Genomic DNA, 19,597 nt, shown 5'->3' with positions numbered 1-19,597 from the left:
ATTAAAAAATGATGTGCTCATAAATGAACTAGGAACAAATGTACAAAGTTGTTATGGCAACTGAAACACTGAAGTTAAAATTATGGATCCCAAAATCTTGCAAATAAAAGTAAATCAATTTCCAAGGTAATTGGAATTTCTTTTAAAAATTATTTGTCACAGCATCATCTTTCATAGTTTCAACAGAATTTATTGGATGGCTTTCTAATGAAATATAATTAATCAAGAAGAAGGTTTCTATGAATTACTGTCATCTTGATATTTAACTGCTAATCATCAGTTACACTTGCTGCACTATTCCAGTTTTTTCCATTCATATGATTTTATTGGGCATATATATTTTGCACCTGAGCAATTAGATTGTGATTGCTGGTATGTATAGCTTTATTTTAGCTCATGCTTTTATCTAATCCATTGAATCCTACTTAAAACATGCCTTTCTTCCTTACTTTGGAAAAATACTTCTTTTTAATTCTAGTGATATTTGGCAATGCATTTAAATGGGCTCTCCTGATATGTCTACAAAACCCTGTCCTCAATAGGGCAACATTGCCGCAACAGCATTAATAATCATGAGGCTGTGGTTTCAAATAGTTTGCTAAGCTGGGTGCACGTAAGGGGCTGGATACCCTAGGATATTTGCCCCAGGAATTCCAAAGCTGTATGGCTGCATTTTTCATGGTGTTTGTGGCTGTGCTGAGACACTTGCAGGAATCTCAGGAATTTTACTTAAGCCAGAGAATGGTGGAATCAGTGGTGCAGTTACTGTGCTCTGTCAGAACCTGGGTTTCAGTCTGGAGAATCACAGCAGCCGTAATGGAAATGATAATTTTTTTGTAAAAGGCTGAACCAACAGGCAGAAAGGTTATTTCTGTCTTTTGCTAAAAATCCACAGGCTTATAGTTTGCTCGTTGAAGCATTGCCTTTGCTGTATAAACATAGTTTACACGTAGCTTCCATATTCTTCTGGAATTTACATGATTTCTAGAATAATTTATACAATTTTTATAAAATTGTAGGATGTGGGAGTGGGCAATATCTCAAAAGTTTATCACCTCTAGCTCTAATTCTGATGTTTCACTAATTTCTTACTCCAGTGAGGGAGAATAGACAACTTCAATAGCTCGTACCATTACCATTACAGAATCACAGAATGTTTGAAGCTGGAAGGGACCTCTCTGGAGGTCATCTGGTCCAAGCCCCCTGCTCAAGCAGGACTACCTACACCCAGGACTGTGTGCAGATGGCTTTTCAGTATCACCAAGGATGGGGAGTCTACAATCTCCCTGAGCAACCTGTGGCAGTGCTCGACCACCCTCACAGTAAAAAAGTCTTTCCTGATGTTCAGAGGGAACCTCCCATGTTTCAGTCTGCGCCCATTGCCTCTGGTCTTGACAGTGAGCAGCACTGAAAAGAGCCTGGCCCTGCCTTCTTTTCACCCTCCCTTCAAGAACTTATAGACATTGATAAGATCCCTCTGAGCCTTCTCTTCTCCAGGCTGAACTTTCCCAGGTCTCTCAGCCTTTCCTCACAGGAGAGGTGCTCCTGCCCCTTCATCATCGTCATGGCCCTTTGTTGGACTCCCTTGTCTGTCTGTGTCTCTCTCGTACCGAGGACTCCAGAACTGGATATAGTACTCTCAAGTGTGGCCTCAGCAGTGCTGAGGAGAAGGAATTGGAGAATTGTGCAGCTGTAACTTTTAAGTTTATTGATCCTTGTCCTTCGGGTTTTTTTGCCCTTACTCCAAGTCTCTCTGAAGGCAACTCTTCAAATCTGTAACAAGACTCTCAAGACATTTTGTTGTACTTCTCAGCTTTATCTTTTCCAGAGAAAAGACCCATTCTTTCAATCTTTCTTCACTGGTTACATTTTCTAAGTAGCTTATGAGTCATCCTTGCCCCTGTTCAAATTAATTTTTAGTGGGTGTGTAAATATGTATATAACATCCAAAATTAGACAGCGTATTCTTCCAGAAGCTCCACTAGACTAGTGCCAAGTTTATCAAAATAATTACCTCCATGTTTTCTGTTTTTCGGTTCTGAATACAACCTAGAATTAGTCTTTCTTCTTGCAGCAACACTGCATTCTTGTTTTAATTCCACAGAAATTCCTCAAGCCCTTTCTTCAATATTTGCAAGTTACTCTCTGTTTTGGTTTTGCACCTTTGTTATGTGGGTATTTATTTTTTTTTCTCCTAGGAGTACTTTTTGCCATTGGTTTTGTAGTATTTCATGATGTTGATTTCTGACCATTGCTTCCATCACTGAGTGCCCACCCCCTTCCTCCTATGTTATCTGCAAAATTTTGTGTTTGTTATTTGACCATACAGGCGTTAATGAAGACACTGACTGTGGACCCATCATATCTTTGCAATACATATCTCAAAATATTTCCCTGTTTGATAACTACTTTTTGAAAATGGATTCTTCTAATTGGATATGTACTCCCTTTCCTCATTATGATTTTATCTTCATTATTGTTTTATTATATTTTTTTTATTATTGAGACAATGTCAGCTAGCACTGTGTAACAGTTTTATCAAAGGTCAAATTATTTCCTTTATCCACTAAGCCAGTTACCCTGTAAAAGAAGGAAATTACATTAGTTTGACATGACTTCGTTTTGGCAAATCCGTGGTGGCTGTTTGTTATCATTTTAATTATCTCCAAGGTGCTTACAAGTGGGTAGTTTAATAATTTGTTTGGTATCTTTGTGGAAATCAAAATTAATTCTGTAACTCCCTGGGCTCTGTTTTGTTGGTTTTTATATATGGTTATATATACATACACAGGCAGATACATATATGTGTATGTGTCTGTGTATATATATGTATAGGTGAAATGTTTCCCTTTCTGTAGTCATCTGAAATCACCCTCATCCGCTGTGAGGTCTCAAAGACAATTATTAATAGTTCAGAGATTTTGTTATATACTTTCATGGGAATTTCATTATTCCGTTCTGCGTTGAACTCAGCCATCTCTTCTCCTTTCTGTTCTTCTCCTTTCTGTTCTTCTCCTTTCCTGACTAATCTGCCTGAGATAGCTAACGTGAACGAAGAAAATTTCATTTGTTCCGTAGAAAATACTTTTCCTGAGGCAGGAGTGAAGCTTTGACAGGACTTGGCTACTTGCACTTGAACATATTTGTTGATAAATGAGTTAATAAAAGAAATGTAACCAATGTGTAAAGTTTTGTGGTGTCTAAAGAAGCATTCACTGAGGTAGGTAGCTGCACAAGCACACGGTGAAGTCTGCCTTATGTTAGTACATTGTATTGAGAAAAAAAGATTAAAAAAAAAAAGGCACAGGTATTTAGCATGGAAAAGACACTTCATGCCTGTCAGCAAAGCTGGTCATATTGAAGCAGGCATTGTGGAAAAAGCATGAGACCACCTAAGTAGTCACTTTATTGCGTAGGTAACTACAAGTGAATAAGATTATATGGTGACAGCAGCTCTCACGATCCAGCTGAACCAGAAAAAGGAACCAAACCTGTAGGTCTCGATGCAAGACAGTCTTCCTGCTGAGAGAAGCAGGACCACCTATGTGCATATACAGCCAGTAGACCAAGCCACATTTTTTAGTTTTCGTGTATTGTTTCTACTTCTGAGACATGGGTAGATTGAAAAGGAAAGAAAGTCAGATGATGTAAATGCTTTAATCTCAGAGCATTACTAAGAGAAGAGTAAGACATACAAACTAAATGCACGTGTCTCTGTTTAATTAAGTGCACTTCTGATGGTGAAGTGGGTGAGCATGGATTGTTTGGTTGTTATAATGTGGGCATTATGGGCAGTAATCTACAGATACCTACATCTCTGTGCTATGGCTGAGAAGCAAATACACCAGAAAAGAAAGAGGGAAATCACTGCACATCAGTAATCTGCAACTATTTTTTGGCCTCTTTGGTAGACTTCAGAGCCCTACATCCATCCACCAGGGAGGAGGCTTAGTGTGATGTTGTTCCCTCTGTGCTTCAGAGAATCCACCATTTTCTCACTTCTGGTCTACCCCAGTTCCACTTTGAACCTGGTATTCAGGACAAGAGAAATGACTGCACACAGCAGAATGCTTTTAGCAAAACTGTACCATTCCTGCTGTGTCTGGATTTGGACAAAACTGAGGGCAAAACAAAAGGAATGAATTAGTTTGAAGAATGCTACTAAAGCTTGGAATATGAACGCTGTGCAGTATGAACTGCACAGAAATTGTTGGCTTCAGAATCAACCTTAAATTCTTTGGCAAGTAAGCCACATAAGCCTGATACAAACCACAAATACATTTGACTTTTACCCAAATAGAGTCTTTATCCTTTCTAATTTGTTGCTGGATGTCATACTTACCTGTTTTGTTTTGGAAATAAATATTCTGACTTTGAAAATGTTGGCTGCTTCGAATGTGCAGCTTGGTTTCTAAAGCAATGAGCTTTCTTCCCCCCCCCCCCCCCCCCCCCCCCAAAAAGAAATTTCCAGTTTGTGCCTGTTTTTTGTTATACATTGGACTATCTGAAATGAAGAGGAGACTTGAGAGTTCTTCAGGACAATGTGTAGATTCAGTGTACACCTTAGAAATTAATACAATTTCATGATACTGCTGTGAGTTTGAACAATACCAAATTGCCACCTGAAATCTGTTGAAGTTAAGAAAAAACCCCACACAAACAACGGAAGGAGTTGCACCATAATCATAAGGAATGAGTGACAGAGCTGGAAATTGAACCCAGTGACCCTGGGTTCTGTTCCATGATCTGAGCTCCCTATCGAAAAATGTTTCATATAACAAGATAATAGACAAAAAGGTTGGATTCCAAGTTAGAAAAGATAGTATAGTTCTAATTAAATTTCTGGATAGTTTGTTGGGGAAAAAAAATCTCTAATCTATGAGCTATATTTTTTCATTATAGAGTTCCATAGACAATTTGCAAGTGTTTTCTAACTAGACACGTTGCATATGAAGAAGAATAAAAGTGGAAGAAAAATTATCAGGGACCTTTTAGTAGGGCACTGTGACTGTTGCGGATGGAGTGATGCACTTCACTCATAAGAGAAGCAATATTTTTCTTGATATAAAACAGCGATTTAGCAAAGTTTGGTAGTAAGTGCGACAGTGTTTTAACAAGATTAGATGGCAAGGTGCACTTGGTTATTTACTGCATAGAGAACAGGGTCAAACAAAACTCTCGTGGAGACCCTCCCATTGAGTCATGAGGTTCAGAAAGGACCCCCTTGCTTTCTAAACTCCTTCTCAGAGAGGATGCAGTTGGATCCTATCCTAGTCCCAGACTTGGTCAACCATTTGCATCTGAAGGATTATATAGGGGTCATCAATATCACTTAGCTAAGATCTCAAAGTTTAGCATGCTATTAGTCACTTACCGTGAATCTGTTGTGGCAAGAAATCTCTCAACCCTGAGGAGTAACCTTGGGAGGCACCCCTACTCAAGGGGAGATCCTGGCGTGCAGCCTGCTGCTGTGCAGGGGAGCTCAAAGAGCTCTTGGGCTGTTCACTATTCATGGGGTAAGATGATTGATTCATAGTCGTATTTGCATACTGACTGTAGATGATAGTTTCTTCCAAATTAGCCCTGAGTCGCATGTTGCCCAGCACTGGGGTTAGGTGAGGGCATTGCCATAAATTAGCCCTTGGTGATTGTGTTGTTATCTGTCTCCCCTGAATCCACTCTGACCAGATGCATCCATCATGACCGCCACTGGTGGTTATTGCTTGAGCAGGGTTACGGGACAACGTGGCTTGGGGGAGCACACCGTCACAATGACCATGGAAAGGAAAAGATAGAAGGAAAATTTGAATCTCAGATGTATGTATTTCTTTCCAGTAAGATTTTATTTTTGGTCTTTTTGTTCAGAGTCTTTGGACATATTAGCTACCGTTCAGACTGGGAACTGGTGAAGGTGGACTTCAGACCATCCTTCCCCAGGGAGTGCTCTGATGATGACTATGAATCTTGGGAGCTCACAAATCTACAGGTATTCATGGTCTTATGTTAACTGACACAACTTTTCCGCAGCTTTTAGAGTCACGTAGAACTACATGCTAGGAAAATGTTTTCAAATAGAATTTGGATGCTACTTCCCCCGCTTTGTTGTCCTTGTGTTGGTATTTGCTGATTTTACAATAGTTTAAAATGGAGGAGGATATTTTGGTCTCTTTGGTTGTGCAATCTGTGTCCTGGGAAAGGCGTAAGTACGTCTGGTGGTCTGCCATAATAATAGGTGGTCCTGCTGGATTATGAAGCATATACCATAAACTAAAGTGTGTAATATTGATTGAAGAAATTTCAACATGGAGTCGTACGTTCTGCCAACTTCCTGACCACAATATATAAATTGCTATAAGTAAAGCCCATTCCAGAAGTAATTTAGGATCTCAGTGGACTGATCATGTAACGAGGTCCAGTTGTTTTGGGTAATACCATTTCTGCAGTAATGCATTAAGGCTGTGCTAATCCTGGTTTTCTGGCCAAATCCAATTTTGGGAAGCTACATTCTCTATATAGTGTATTGATTAAAGAGACCACATTAAATGGAATATGTCATATTTATTAATAATAATTCTGATTATTATGTTTGTGCTTCTTCCAGTACATTTGTTCTGTCACTCTCCGCAGGGTTAGTTTGGGTTTTTTTTGCATACAACTCAGTGTTATTCCAGCTTTTCAGCTCTCATTTGCTAGTTCTCATGCCTAATTGCCTAATTTTATACTTCTTGTTTGGGAATGCTGTGTATTTACTAAGAATGTTATGCACATCTGAGCCTAAAGAGTAACAGTATTTTGGGATATTGGCATTGAAATGTCTTTCAGGAATTAGGAACTACTAAAATGACTTTGACAGAGTACTTGCAGCTGCCCAGTTACCAGTTGAGTGTGTTCATATAGTCTTAATTCTACCTGTATCTGCATGATTCGTGCTTCTTGTTGGCTGCCGACATGAGACAAAGTGGTATAGATAGAACTTCAGCTGTCTGCATCCACACTGAATTTTTAAATGGACAATTGTAGGGTTGTGCCTAGATTCTGCGCACATGGAACATGGGTTAAATTGCACTTGAAATTTTCATGTACATCTTTGGATTTGTGCCCTGAAATACAGTGTATGTTACAACTCTGTGATGGCCCGTTAGTTGATGGCAGTGGCTGAGACCTTTGCACACCTATACATTTGAATGTGAAAGAGGTGATACAAGTTTATAGTCTTGGCAATAAGACCACCCCATTGACAACATAAGGTCACGTCTGTGTGGTGTAGGTTACGGTGTGCAATAAGTCCGGTGCTTTGATGTTCAGGGTGATCGTTGCATCATGGGCCAGCAGAGGAGCTTTCGGAAGAGGAAGATTTCGTCATGGTGCATTAAAGGGAGAAGTTTCACATCAGCTCTCACATCCAAAGTTTGTGAATGTGTGAACTCTGATTTCTTATGGTGAGTCTGTCCGTGAACCTTTTGATTTATTGCTTGTAAGTAGTTACTTGGAGTTTGAGTTGGGTTTATTTTCCTCCTTTTGCTCCTCTCTCCACATAGCTGTGTATAAACAAATAGGCAACCTGTAATTTGAGTAAAAGGTTGCTTTTGCATTTGCTATTGTTTAAAAACATTGCCATGTTTTAAGTGTTTGTTCCACCTGACTGAACAAATCCTGATATTTTTCTCTATTGGTCAAGACTTGAAAAATGACCATTGGGTTAATTTATAAGGCAAGCAAACCCTTCTATTTGCAAATGAAGCAAAAAAAACCCAGAAGAAATGTGTTGGTCTGAGTAGCAAAAGAAACCTTTTAAAAATCTAAGCTAGCAAGAGAGTACTCATTTTGAAGAACTGACAAAGTAATTACAACCAGCTTTTCACCCAGGTGTACGCATCTCCTGATGTAATTGGACTTGGAACAGAACTGGCTTCATCAACTTTATGTTCAGCTGGTAGAATAATAATAAAAAATCTTTTTACTCTTAAAAATGTAGTCTCATCCACCCCAAATTAGACTGCTGAACAAAGTGGGGATAGTTAACACCCTTGGTGTTGATGTTTTTCAGTGATTATGGGTTTGAGCGCTCTGCACCTCTGAAGTCGGAGTCTAGCAAATGCTTTGCTGACTTTTGGTTTAACCCAGAAGCACCTCCTGAAGACTGCGTGCTGGGGCAGGCCTACAGCAGCAGCACCGGGTAAGCTGATTTTGCCTTCGACTGGCTTGCAGAGGCTTCCAGAGCAGGGAAGAACATTCCACCCAAGGGCCAGAAAAGTGGTTTTAAGATAATGTAAACAAGGCAAACTGTAAAAAAGTAGGAAATACAAAAGTTCTGACTCCAACTTAGAGCATGTGCAAAAGTTTCCTACAGACAAATGAAAGAGGAATGTTACTTTACATGTTCATAGCAGTTCAAAAACTAATGCGTTTGAGAACAGGGGGACCTGTCTTCTTCCCAGTATTTTCATTTTTTATTTTGTAACCATTGCTACACTTATGACAGGAATGTCCATTCAAAGGCTTTTTTTTTTTGGCTCATTGCTTGAGTTTAGACCAATATTCAGTTTGAATACAATGAATTACTCTGAGGAGCCAGTAACACCTCACAGAACTTCCCAGTCTCTCACTTCTATAGGGGTAAGGAGTTCTATGGAGAATCGATTCTTTTCCTGACCATATGGGACGCTCAGAATCAAAGGAAAGCTTTAGTAACTGTAAACAATACCACATAGAATATACACTACAATGTAGTCTGACGTCTGTGCTGAGAATAACTTGCAGCTGGCATCTATTCTGGCTTATCATAACATCATCTCTGTCGGTTGTGGAGATGAGAACCAAATGATGAAATGTCAAATCTGGCAATAGAATCATGGTCTCTGTGTATATTTGCCTTACCAAGGAAAATGATGCCTTTTGGGTTGCGGCTGACAGCTGTAGTATACAGAATAGGAATTCAAAAGAGGGAAATCTGACTCCAATTTTAAAGGATGTTTAAAAAAAACATACCTGAGTGAAACTGATCTGTAAATAATTACTGTACACATCCAAGTATTTCATTATTAGTTCTTTAAAAGTGTTAGGCTTTTCACTCTTTTATACTGTTATGTTAAATAAATGCTTTAAGTATTTTAAAAAATGCATGGATTTGAGAGCAGCAGATAAGTAATTGGTTCTGGGATAATGCAAAAGCTGCTTGATCTAATTTCTTCCTGATGTTTGGGATTTGAGCCAAGACCTTTAGAGCATTGAAGACTGTTGAACTCTAGTAAAGGGTATGGCAGAGAGGACATTAGACTATATAGCTCCTCGAGGCCTGGTCAGGCACGTTTCTAAATTTGAAAAGGCAGACTCTACCAACGCATACAAGTGAGACCCCCATCTGCTCCATGCCCTCTGCTTTCAACAGGTTTTACTTTGTAAAGGCAATGTCCGTCATGAAGGTATTTGCATCATGAGTTGATCATCTGCAGTCTTGTCTGTTCATGAACCCAAGGGATATTCATTAGCTACCGTCACGCTCGCATTCAGTGCCTCTGATGGCATTCTCCTGCTCACCTCTAATTCATTGTGCTCACTGCTTACTGTTTTTGCAGGTACAGGAAAGTCGTTTCTAATGTGTGTGAAGGTGGCATAGACCTGCAGCAGAACTTAGCACAGCGTATGTGTCCATTGATTGCTCCCAAGGGACTTCAGATCAGCATCAGAGAAGAAAGCCTGGCTGTTAAGCCTGGGGAAGATGTCACCTTCATCGTCAAACAAGAGCAGGTAGTAATGAACATTGGCTTTATGAAAGTTTCCACACTATTTTTATGGTTCCTTTCTCTGTTGCCCGCTTTGCTGCTGAATGAGATTAAGTTGTGCTTAAGACAAAGACAAATGACTCTCTAAATATTGAAACTTCTGTTTTCAAATGAATCAGACAATCCAGTAAGCTCAGTGAACCAGCAGGTTCTGTCCACAGAATGGGATTTGTCTCCTCAGCAGCGTGGTCAGTCATTGGCTTCTTTGAAAATCAAAGGAACTAAATCACCAAAGCCTCCCTGGACTGAAAATTTCAACTGCTGTATCAGAGAAGAACAGAAATGCAGACAACATTTAATATTCTGGTTTAAGTGGTTTTGAGAATCTGCCTTTCAGAAAGGAATCAGGCATAGCTTTACAGAAATCACCAAATAGCACAGCATAAGAACATTTATTATATGTTAGTTGTGTTGCCAAAGATATGGGGTTTTTTTCTGTTTATTGAGAGAGACAATGCCCTAAGGCCCTGACCAACGGGAGCGAATAACTTTTGGATGAATTGTTTGCTGTGGGTATCTTTCTTAATGCTTGCTTTCAGTATTAGGCTCTAACTGTTGTGCTCAGGTTACCGGAGTATTGTACTTCCTGGCTAACCCCACTGATTTGCAAGAACTTGAAGAAACTTCATGCATTTTGGCAAACGTTTGCGGTATAAGTCAGGCACTTGGGATTTATTTCTGTAATGGAATCAAAAAGGTTATGTGCAGAACACTGAGCTGCTTAATGCTTCGTAGGCTCTGCATCCCGATGCTTGCAGTGCCCCAACAGTTATGTGGCAAGTTATTCCGCCGTCTCTTGTTTATAATTTGTTTGGAAACGCTTATTGTAACAATAGAGCATTTGGTTGCCATTTGGACTGTAATGATTTTGATTGGCAGTTTGACTTTTTTTCCTACTGTATAGATGCTGAAGCTTTCATGAATCTCTGTGGCAATACGTAAAACATTTAAAACTATTAAAAAATCTGCAGAAGTCGGGGATCTTGAAGAGGGAATCCCGTGCTGTGTTTTCTGCTCGTTACATCGAACTGGAAAGCAGATTTAGAAGAAATGTAACAATTTGCTGCCCCCTATGGCTAAGAATAATATTTATACTCGGGTGTTCTGAGTGTTTAGGATTTAATCTATATAACAAAGTCTAATGAGAATTCATAACAATTACTGAATTTAAGAAATAACTCTACTAGGATAAAACAAAACATACCACTTTCTCTGCTGAACAAAATTAATTTACTAGTTTGTGTGAATGCGTGTTACTAGGTGCAGGAATGGCAGACATCAGGGAGTAAAGAAAGCAGGCTTTGGATATGTTTGGGCAGTTTGCAAAGCGACCTTAGAAATAAAGGTCATTTATAATTATTTTTTCCCAAATTCTGTTGGCTGAATGTATGAATAAATAATGTCATGCCAATCATATATTTTGCATGGAGGTGGGAGTCCCAGTTCCTTTTAAATTTAGCTGCCTTTCCCCCGTGTGACTCGTTTGTTATCTGTCCACTGCTCTCTGTCTTTCCTGGTCAGGGAAACAGAAGTGCCTTGGTGTTTTGAAGGCAGCACTCTCATCTTTACGCTAGGGAAGGTATTAGAATAAGACATTAAGAGAAACTTGCATCTACTGACTTTCAACACTGGTTTCTGTCTCACCTGGAAAAAATAATGCATGTATACTTGTTATCATAAGAAAGAGTGAGCAAGAACTATTTGCAAGCTAATGGTGTCTAAAGAGATTCCACTTACTGGCACATTGCTGGCAAGAAGACGTGTCTTTTTGCTTTAAACTTTAATAACATATTATCTCCTCTGCTAAATTCTACCCATCTGTTGTCAAAAGAAAGATGTTATTTGGAAAAAAATATTCACAGTAAAGGAGCTTTCAACGTCCTTTATGTGTGCTGAAATACAGTGTTCAGGTGTATGATAACCCTACAGGTTCCTGATTATGGGTATTCTTTTACGTTATAAGCAATGCTCTTTCATCTGATAAAACATGGAAGAAAATCAACCAAACTGCAAAATAATAAAAGGAGGAAATAATACTATGTTTTCCTTCCCTTTGTAATGCCAGTGTATGTAAGTTCTGTACTTTGTTGCCTCCTTTGATTTTACATTAGCGCTGCCTTTTGGGATTAGATTTTGATATAAATCTATTTCAGAGAGTGGCTTATGGGCAAGTGAAGTGTTTTTTGAACACTTTGATGGGTGTCAATCCTTCTCTGCTCTGATGGCCATTCAGGTCACCTGACTAGCATATGGATGTGTACGATCCTTTCCTAGAGGCAACGAAGATTTTTAAACTGACACTGTGTTTTCACAGTACAGAGGATTTTCTGCGAAGCCTGGCCCTGCAGCCTGTTTTAATTGCATGACTGTGATGGCCATGTACTGTGGCACGTGAGCAGGAACATATTTCTGAAGACCAAGGAAGCAGGGCAGCTCGCTAAGGCAGTGCTGCCAGTATATTGAGAAGGTGTTACTGCTCACAGCTAAAATGAATTTTCCTTTTACTCCATCTGCATCGCCAGTCCGCGTAGCACAGGCCTGACTTCTCTCCTGAGCAGCCACACCGTGACAACAGGAGTGATGGACATACGTTTGTCCTCTGATCAGTCTTGCAGTATTTTAGGGCTGAGTTCAGGAAGACAGTGTCATTTAAAGGAGCACTTAGCAGAAGTGCAATGAATTATAAATTCTGTGAGATGTTTGACATGACAAAATTATTTGGCTGGACTTTTAAACCCTTTCCCAAACTCAGCGCAATAATCTGCTTCATTACTCATGCATCTAATTTTGCAGTAGAGCATGTTAGTTCTAAATATGCTGGTAGCTCTGTATAATTCAGTACAACTCTGTGCGAACATCCCAGCTTGGATCTTGAAGTGGTTGACACTCGGAGGGTGTGATTAGAAGGTGCTGTGAAGAAGGTCTAAACCAATTAATTTTACTTTATAATTGCGTAGGTTAGAAATTCACTGGATGAGTGGTAATTCACTAAAATAACAATATTCGGTTGTTTGCAGTCATATGAGCATCACTCAGAACTTGCTGCCCTGCACCATTATGTTAGTTAATGTCCAGCTGCATTAAGACAAGAGTAATCATTTCTGTGTCATACAACTTATTTAGTGGTCTGGGGTATCTTATTGTAAGGTAGCGCCTTACTGTGGAAATTTAGTATTATCTCTGTTAATGCATGCAAAATCTGTTGCACTAAAATCTTTGCCATGGATGTAGTGGTTTTACTGCAACTATTGCAATTGAGTCAAAATATCTGGCTGGGGCTGGAAATGCTGTTGTGATTCAGGAAATGGTTATAATCATGTGTCCTGTCTATTTTGGTTCTGGCCATTTAAAATATTTTTGATATATTTTCCTTTTAGGGGGATATATTGAATACCAAATACCAGGTAGATCTTGGAGATGGCTTTAAGGCGATATATGTGAACCTTACGATGACTGGAGAACCCATCCGTCACCGCTATGAGAATCCTGGGATTTACCGTGTCTCGGTGAAGGCTGAGAATGTGGCTGGGCATGATGAGGCTGTGGTGTTCGTCCAAGTCAACTGTAAATCAGCTCTTTGGTTTTCTTGCTTTTGTTACTGTGTAAAAACCTCATGACAGCTATGAAGTAGTAAGGAAAATTCCTAGTCACAATTAAGGAAATTGCATATTTTTTCAGTAACCTCATGGAGTCTTGCAGTGCTGTATGTTGTTAATGCAGAGGCTTGTAAACCTAATGTATTAGGAGGTCAGATTTAGTTTTGTTTGGATTTGGGAGAAGGATGGTGTATTAATCTTTAAGTAGCAAGCATGCCTCAGTTCAAATCTCAGGTTTGAGATTCCTTCTTCAAGGAATGAAGGAATTCCCAGACTCAAGGACTGAGTCAACTTCCTGACTCAAGACCCCATTGGCAGTCTTAGCAGCTAAAGTTTAACACTTCAAGCTATATCTTTTTAGGAGCTTCTAGGTGTTGTGTGAAGCAAGTGAACAGACATGTTGAGAAATGTATGAGCTTTTGTATGGTTTTAAAAAAAGAGTCAAAATCTCAGTGTTTCTAAAAGTCAGGCTACTTTTTAAGCGCTAGAATCTAGATTTAGGTAGTTAATTCTCACAGAGTTCTAAAGTGGTACTTGGGTATAACTTCATGTTGGCAGGCAGTATTACTTGACTTAGACTTCTCTCCCTCTCCTTAATTAAGACCTAAAACCCCCATCAAATAGATTAAAAGAAAAGAATAGCATGGCACAGGGAATATCATGCGCCATCGCAAGTTTAATGTACCTCAGTCATTTCATAATTGAAACTAAGAAGGAAATTCATAACTGGAACTGAATTCTCCTCTTCCTTCGAGATTCAAGACAGCTATTGCTTTGCCTGTTTTCAGATGTGTCAAAAATTCAGAAACAAGTAGCATCAAAAGAAAAGATACTCATCTTGCATTCTCCAGGTGTCTGTTTCCCCTCTGTTGTGAGCGGTGTGGCTTCCATCCTAATCCCAAAGCAGTGGAAATTGCTAGAGCCACATACACGGCTGTGCACAGATCCATGTGCTTTATGTCAGCCTGTCTGGTGACTACTGATATTTATGTATTTTGCTAGTCACAGTCCTTGAGTCCAGAGTTTCCAGTTCTGTTTTGATTAGCAGATGGAGCCCGACCCATTAGTGCTACTGGCCAATCTCTGATTAAAATCAAATGGAAAGGATCAGAATCAAATTCTCCACCTCAGTTTCATTATCTCTTTCTTTGTTACGTTTGGTTTTTTAAATCATCTGGCAACTCCAGAGAGCTCAGATAAATTACTTAGGGCTTCAACTGTTAACTTTTTGGAGCTTCTAGGTGCTGAGAAGTAGATTAAGCACAGGAACAGTAGATCTGTACAAGCAACAAACAGCAAAAAAGCTCTGTGTAATACCCTTCTCTCTGGGGAGAACAACTTCGTGCTGTTCAGAGAATGACAAGCAGTAGCAAGCCCTGACAGAAAGCGGAACAACAGCTTTCTCAAAATGTGCTTCTGGTGTGGCCTACATGAGGATAAACGGTAAAAATATAAGATGTCGATTGTATTTTTTGCGGTGGATTTACGAATTGCAGAAGCCAGAGGTATTTTTTACAAGTAAAACGACTGGTGTGTTAAGAGGACTTTGATGCTGAAGTGCAGAGGCAGCAGAGCACTGAAGCAGATGTGGTCCATTCCTGAGCTTGTCCGTGGATGCTGCGCGTGGTCTAGAAGACTCACAAAAGCGTGTTACCCAGCACGCTTGAATAAATGCTTTCTGTGTGATTTACTGTGTTTAATTTTTTAAGTAAATTACAAGATTTGAGGAAATTAGCTGGCACTAATTAAACTGCTATTTCTATGTTCTAGAGAAACACTAATAGCCGTTCAGGGACATTTTTCACTGTGGAATATCATGAAAGCCCAAATGCCCATACAGTCCGGCTTTCACCATATCTCCAGCTGATGTATTCCCTGGGAACTTTTTCAAGGACAAATGATAACGGGAATTTAAAGCCAAGTTCTGTTGCCATGGGATCCCCTGTAATGCAGGACAATTATGTGACCTTTGGCCTCTCATCCAGATTATGCTTTCTGATCCAGATCACACAATATACAACTTGTTAATGAACTGTAGGAGAAATTGGAGCAAGTCTGACAGTATGAACATGAGTAGGTAACCCAGAATAAGAATAACTGAAGAAGAACTAGGTGTACATTTTCTTTTTCATGAAACCTTCATGTCTATTGTGTGAATAATAAGGGAGCGTTGAAAACTGTGCTGAAATTGTAGCTTCACTAAACAGAAATCTCATAAGTCACCTACATTCCTATTGTATACACTTAAGGGTGCTGTGAAACTTGTTCAAATGCATTATGCAACTGTGTGACTGAGATCAGCAGAATGACTCACAATAATTATTTTTAGCTCTTTACTGTATAGGAATTTAGAAATAACGGTCATCATTCAAGTTCCAAACGACTTCCTCCCTAAAAACTCTGGAAAAGTAACCTGCTTCAGGACCAAAACTATCTCAGAATGATCGATTTTCACTGGGAAAATATAAATTTATAGCACAATCAACACAGTGACACAGATTGCTCCAGACTTCTTTAATTTGCCTCATCAGAAGGAAAATCTCTTTCTAGGAGGAACAGATTTGATGGTATTGCTACATTTTCTGAATTTTCCTTAAGGCACTAGCAACAGGAGGAGCATTTTAACTCTGTATCAGTAAAGAAGCTATTGAAGAAGCCATTTGTTTGAACACTCAACATGTCTTGAATTCATGTAGGTGGTTAAAGAGCTATCGGAGAAAACACAGACTGAAAATAGAGCCTTATATTTGGATGAAGCAGCACACAGGCTGGTTGAAGTGAGGTGGAAAAGAAGGAGGGTGTACTCTTAGAGAAGTTCAATCTGTTTAATCAAAGTGAATTAGAAGTGAATGGGCAATGAATCAGTTAATGAAAGAGAGTAAGAGAAAGGCTTTGAACTGGTATGAATTACCTTTAAAATTGAACTGAGATGAAAGCCCTTTGAATGAGTTAAAAGTTTTTTAAAATGAAACAAAAATGGATGGATTAGTATTCACTGTGTGTAATGAATGTACGTTGGACCATAGAGCACTTTGGTATCCTGGATAGATGGTGCAGCTGAAGTTAAGAAATTCTAGTTATCCCATTGTACTGTTATAAAGCTTTTACCCAATAGCCTTTTCTGTAAATTGGAGAGATATGGATTTCATGGGTGGACTGTTCAGTGGATGAAGAATTGGTTGGATGGGTCGCATCCAGGGAGTAGTGGTCAATGGCTCAATGTCCAGATGGAGACTGGTGACCCTCAAAAGTCTGTACTGGGACCGGTACTGTTCAGTTTCTTCAATGATACAGACAGTGGGATTGAGTGCACCCTCAGCAAGTTTGCCGACAACACCAAGTTGAGTGGTGCAGCTGACACACCTGAGGGACAGGACATCATCCAGAGGGACCTGGACAGGCTTGAGAAGTGTGCCCACGTGAACCTCGTGGGGTTCGACAAGGCCAAGTGCAGGGTCCTGCTCCTGGATCGGGGCAACCCCCAGTATCAGTACAGGATAGGGATGAAGGGAGTAAGAGTGGTCCTGCCAAGAAGGACTTGGGGATACTGGTGGATGAAAAGCTGGACATGAGTTGGCAATGTGCACTCGCAGCCCAGAAAACCAACCGTATCCTGGGCTGCATCAAAAGCAGCATGGCCAGCAGGTTCTGCTCTGGTGAGGCCCCACCTGGAGTACTGCGTCCAGCTTTGGAGCCCTCGGCACAGGAAAAACATGGACCCGTTGGAGCGGGTCCAGAGGAGGGCCACACAAATGATCAGAGAGATGGAACACACCTCTCCCATGAGGACAGGCTGAGAGAGCTGGGGTTGTTCAGCCTGGAGAAGAGAAGGCTCTGGGGAGACCTTACTGCAGCCTTTTGGTCCTTGAAGCAGTCTTCTAAGAAAGATGGGGACAGACTTTTTAGCACAGCCTGTTGCAACAGGGGCAATGGTTTTAGACTAAAAGAGGGTATGTTGAGGCTAGATATAAGGAAGGAATTTTTTGCAATGAGGGTGGTGAAACCCTGGCCCAGGTTGCCCAGAGAGGTGGTAGATGCCTGGAAACCTTCAAGGTGAGGTTGGATGGGGCTCTGAGCAACCTGATCTAGTTGAAGATGTCCCTGCTCATCACAGGGGAGGTTGAACTAGATGACCTTTAAAGGTCCCTTCCAACCCAAACTGTTCTATGATTCCGACATTCTGAAAACGATATACACGTAAACCTACGGAAGATTTTTTTTCAATAAAGTTATTGTGCTATGAAGCAAAATACAACATCAAGAAGCAGATAAAAATCATGGCAATGATGCATTTCTTTTATACAAATAATAATGTTTACAGCCTTCATAGGCAAAAGTTCAGAAAGGAGAAAACTTATTCTGAAGGCATATTTTGGAGTACAGAGGTTATCTATTTTGAGTTGCAAATAAATGCTCCCCTGATACACGCATCTATTTTAAAATATGCATTAATGAGGTCGTATGTGTGGTGTGAGCCTAACAGCTTATATTTTAACACGAAAATGAGTAGTCAGCGACATTCTTTTTCAATTTTCTGCTTTTTCCCTTAGCGATTTGAGATATTTGTTAGATTTCTATTAATTTGATATTTTATTACATTAAAAAAAAAAAAGAAAAAAAAAGCTGAGATGCCTTTTCCACTTTTTAGCTGGGATATTTGCTTATGGTTTCTAGAATTGGACATGCACCCAAAAAAAAGTATATCAGAGAGGTGCATTTTGGTAATCCATTGTGTTACGCTAGAATTTTGTTTGTGGTTTATTTGTTTGTTGTTTTTTTTTTTAATTTGGAGTTTTTTTGTTGAAATGAGGTCCTCCCAATTATGCTCATAGCATTCATCACAGATGTAAAGCATGAGGGGAAGGGAAAAATAAATTCAGGACCTTGTGGTGAGCTGGTGAGAGGCTTTTGGGGGAAGAGGTATTAATAAATTGATAGATTCGTGTTTAATGATATTTTTGAACTTTGTTCAGCTCCACTGCAGGCTTTAAATTTAGAAGTGGTTCCAGTTGTTGGGAGAAACCAGGAGGTGAACCTGACAGCCATCATACTGCCTAAGAACCCGAATTTGACAGTCTTCTACTGGTGGATAGGAAACAATCTGCAGGTACATAAATGGTTTTGACTGAGATTATTTTTGACCTCTTTCCAGTAAAGTTTGAGTGACACCTTTTACTGTATAGAAATACTACTATGTTGCATGACTTCTTTTAGACCATCTTTCATTCCAAACAATATCGGGTGGCAAGCAGTATCTAACTTGCCTTGTTTTATCACATACTTTTAAGGTGTTAATTTCACTTTATTGTTTATGTGGAAATGGAAATTTCTCTTCTAGAATTGGTTTGAATTTCTAAACTATTTTCTTGAGGGAGGGGAACAAAATTTTTTTCTATTTCATTACCTGTGGGGAAAAAAACTTGTGGAAGGGGATGCATTTGGGATCATAGCCTTGGTGAATGACAGAACTTTGATTTATGCACTTCCATGTTGATAATGTGACTGCTGTAAATTTAAGTGCTGAATATATACAAAAATATATGTATTCATTGTTTAGATAAATATTTTCTGGGAGTCTAAAATAAAATGGCATATCAACAATAACTGGGATATCTAAAAGGATATCAAAATAGTGAAAGCACTAACACAATCTAGTGATATTCACTTTGGGATAGAAATTATAGATAAACATATCCTAGAGCAATAAATATCCAGATATTCCTATTAGGAATATTTCTTGTCTAGCTGGGTTAATTTCTTTTAATTCTTTCAATAACAGACAAATGAAATATTTTCTTTATGAGGGAGACTAAGTATGACAGAGGAATGCTTCAGATAAGCACAATGAACTTGCTTCTTGTAACTGTGCTGTCTACCATAATCCCAGCCTGTATCTTGTCCCTATTATTGACTGTGCCATTGCTAGAAGAGGCACTGCAGATCGATGTAGTCTTGTAGAGGGTTTTGTAGTTCATGCAGTTGTGGTCAGGGAACAGAGTATCTCAGTTTTGCCTTGGAGGTTATGGTGGACTGGTGCGCGTCCATGGATGATGCTCTAAATTCACAGAATTAATCCTGTTGACTTTGACTACACCCCACGTTTTTTGAGGCGAATGTCTTGCTATATATGATCTTGTAGAGATTTGAGAGCCTGAGTCAAAGTCTGTTTGTTTCAGTGAGATCTGAGTGAAAACCTAATACTCTACCAATTATTCTGAA

General features: G+C 39.5%; 1 protein-coding gene across 10 annotated transcripts in view; it reads left to right on the top strand.

Moving 5' to 3' along the window:
- SORCS2 (sortilin related VPS10 domain containing receptor 2) overlaps nt 1–19,597 on the top strand; it is a 575,679-nt gene that overhangs the window by 523,628 nt on the left and 32,454 nt on the right. For all 10 annotated transcript variants that reach the window (XM_074587510.1, XM_074587509.1, XM_074587507.1 and 7 more), the window contains exons 15-20: nt 5,866–5,986; nt 7,306–7,439; nt 8,048–8,176; nt 9,576–9,747; nt 13,160–13,346; nt 18,352–18,485. In XM_074587510.1, the coding sequence (XP_074443611.1) occupies nt 5,866–5,986; nt 7,306–7,439; nt 8,048–8,176; nt 9,576–9,747; nt 13,160–13,346; nt 18,352–18,485 (877 nt within the window). The remainder of the gene's footprint in view (nt 1–5,865; nt 5,987–7,305; nt 7,440–8,047; nt 8,177–9,575; nt 9,748–13,159; nt 13,347–18,351; nt 18,486–19,597) is intronic.

The sequence above is a fragment of the Larus michahellis genome, chromosome 5 (assembly GCF_964199755.1).
Source record: "Larus michahellis chromosome 5, bLarMic1.1, whole genome shotgun sequence".
Taxonomy (NCBI): Eukaryota; Metazoa; Chordata; class Aves; order Charadriiformes; family Laridae; genus Larus; species Larus michahellis.
Note: the sequence above shows the minus strand (reverse complement) of the source record. Positions and strands in the feature narration are given on the sequence as shown.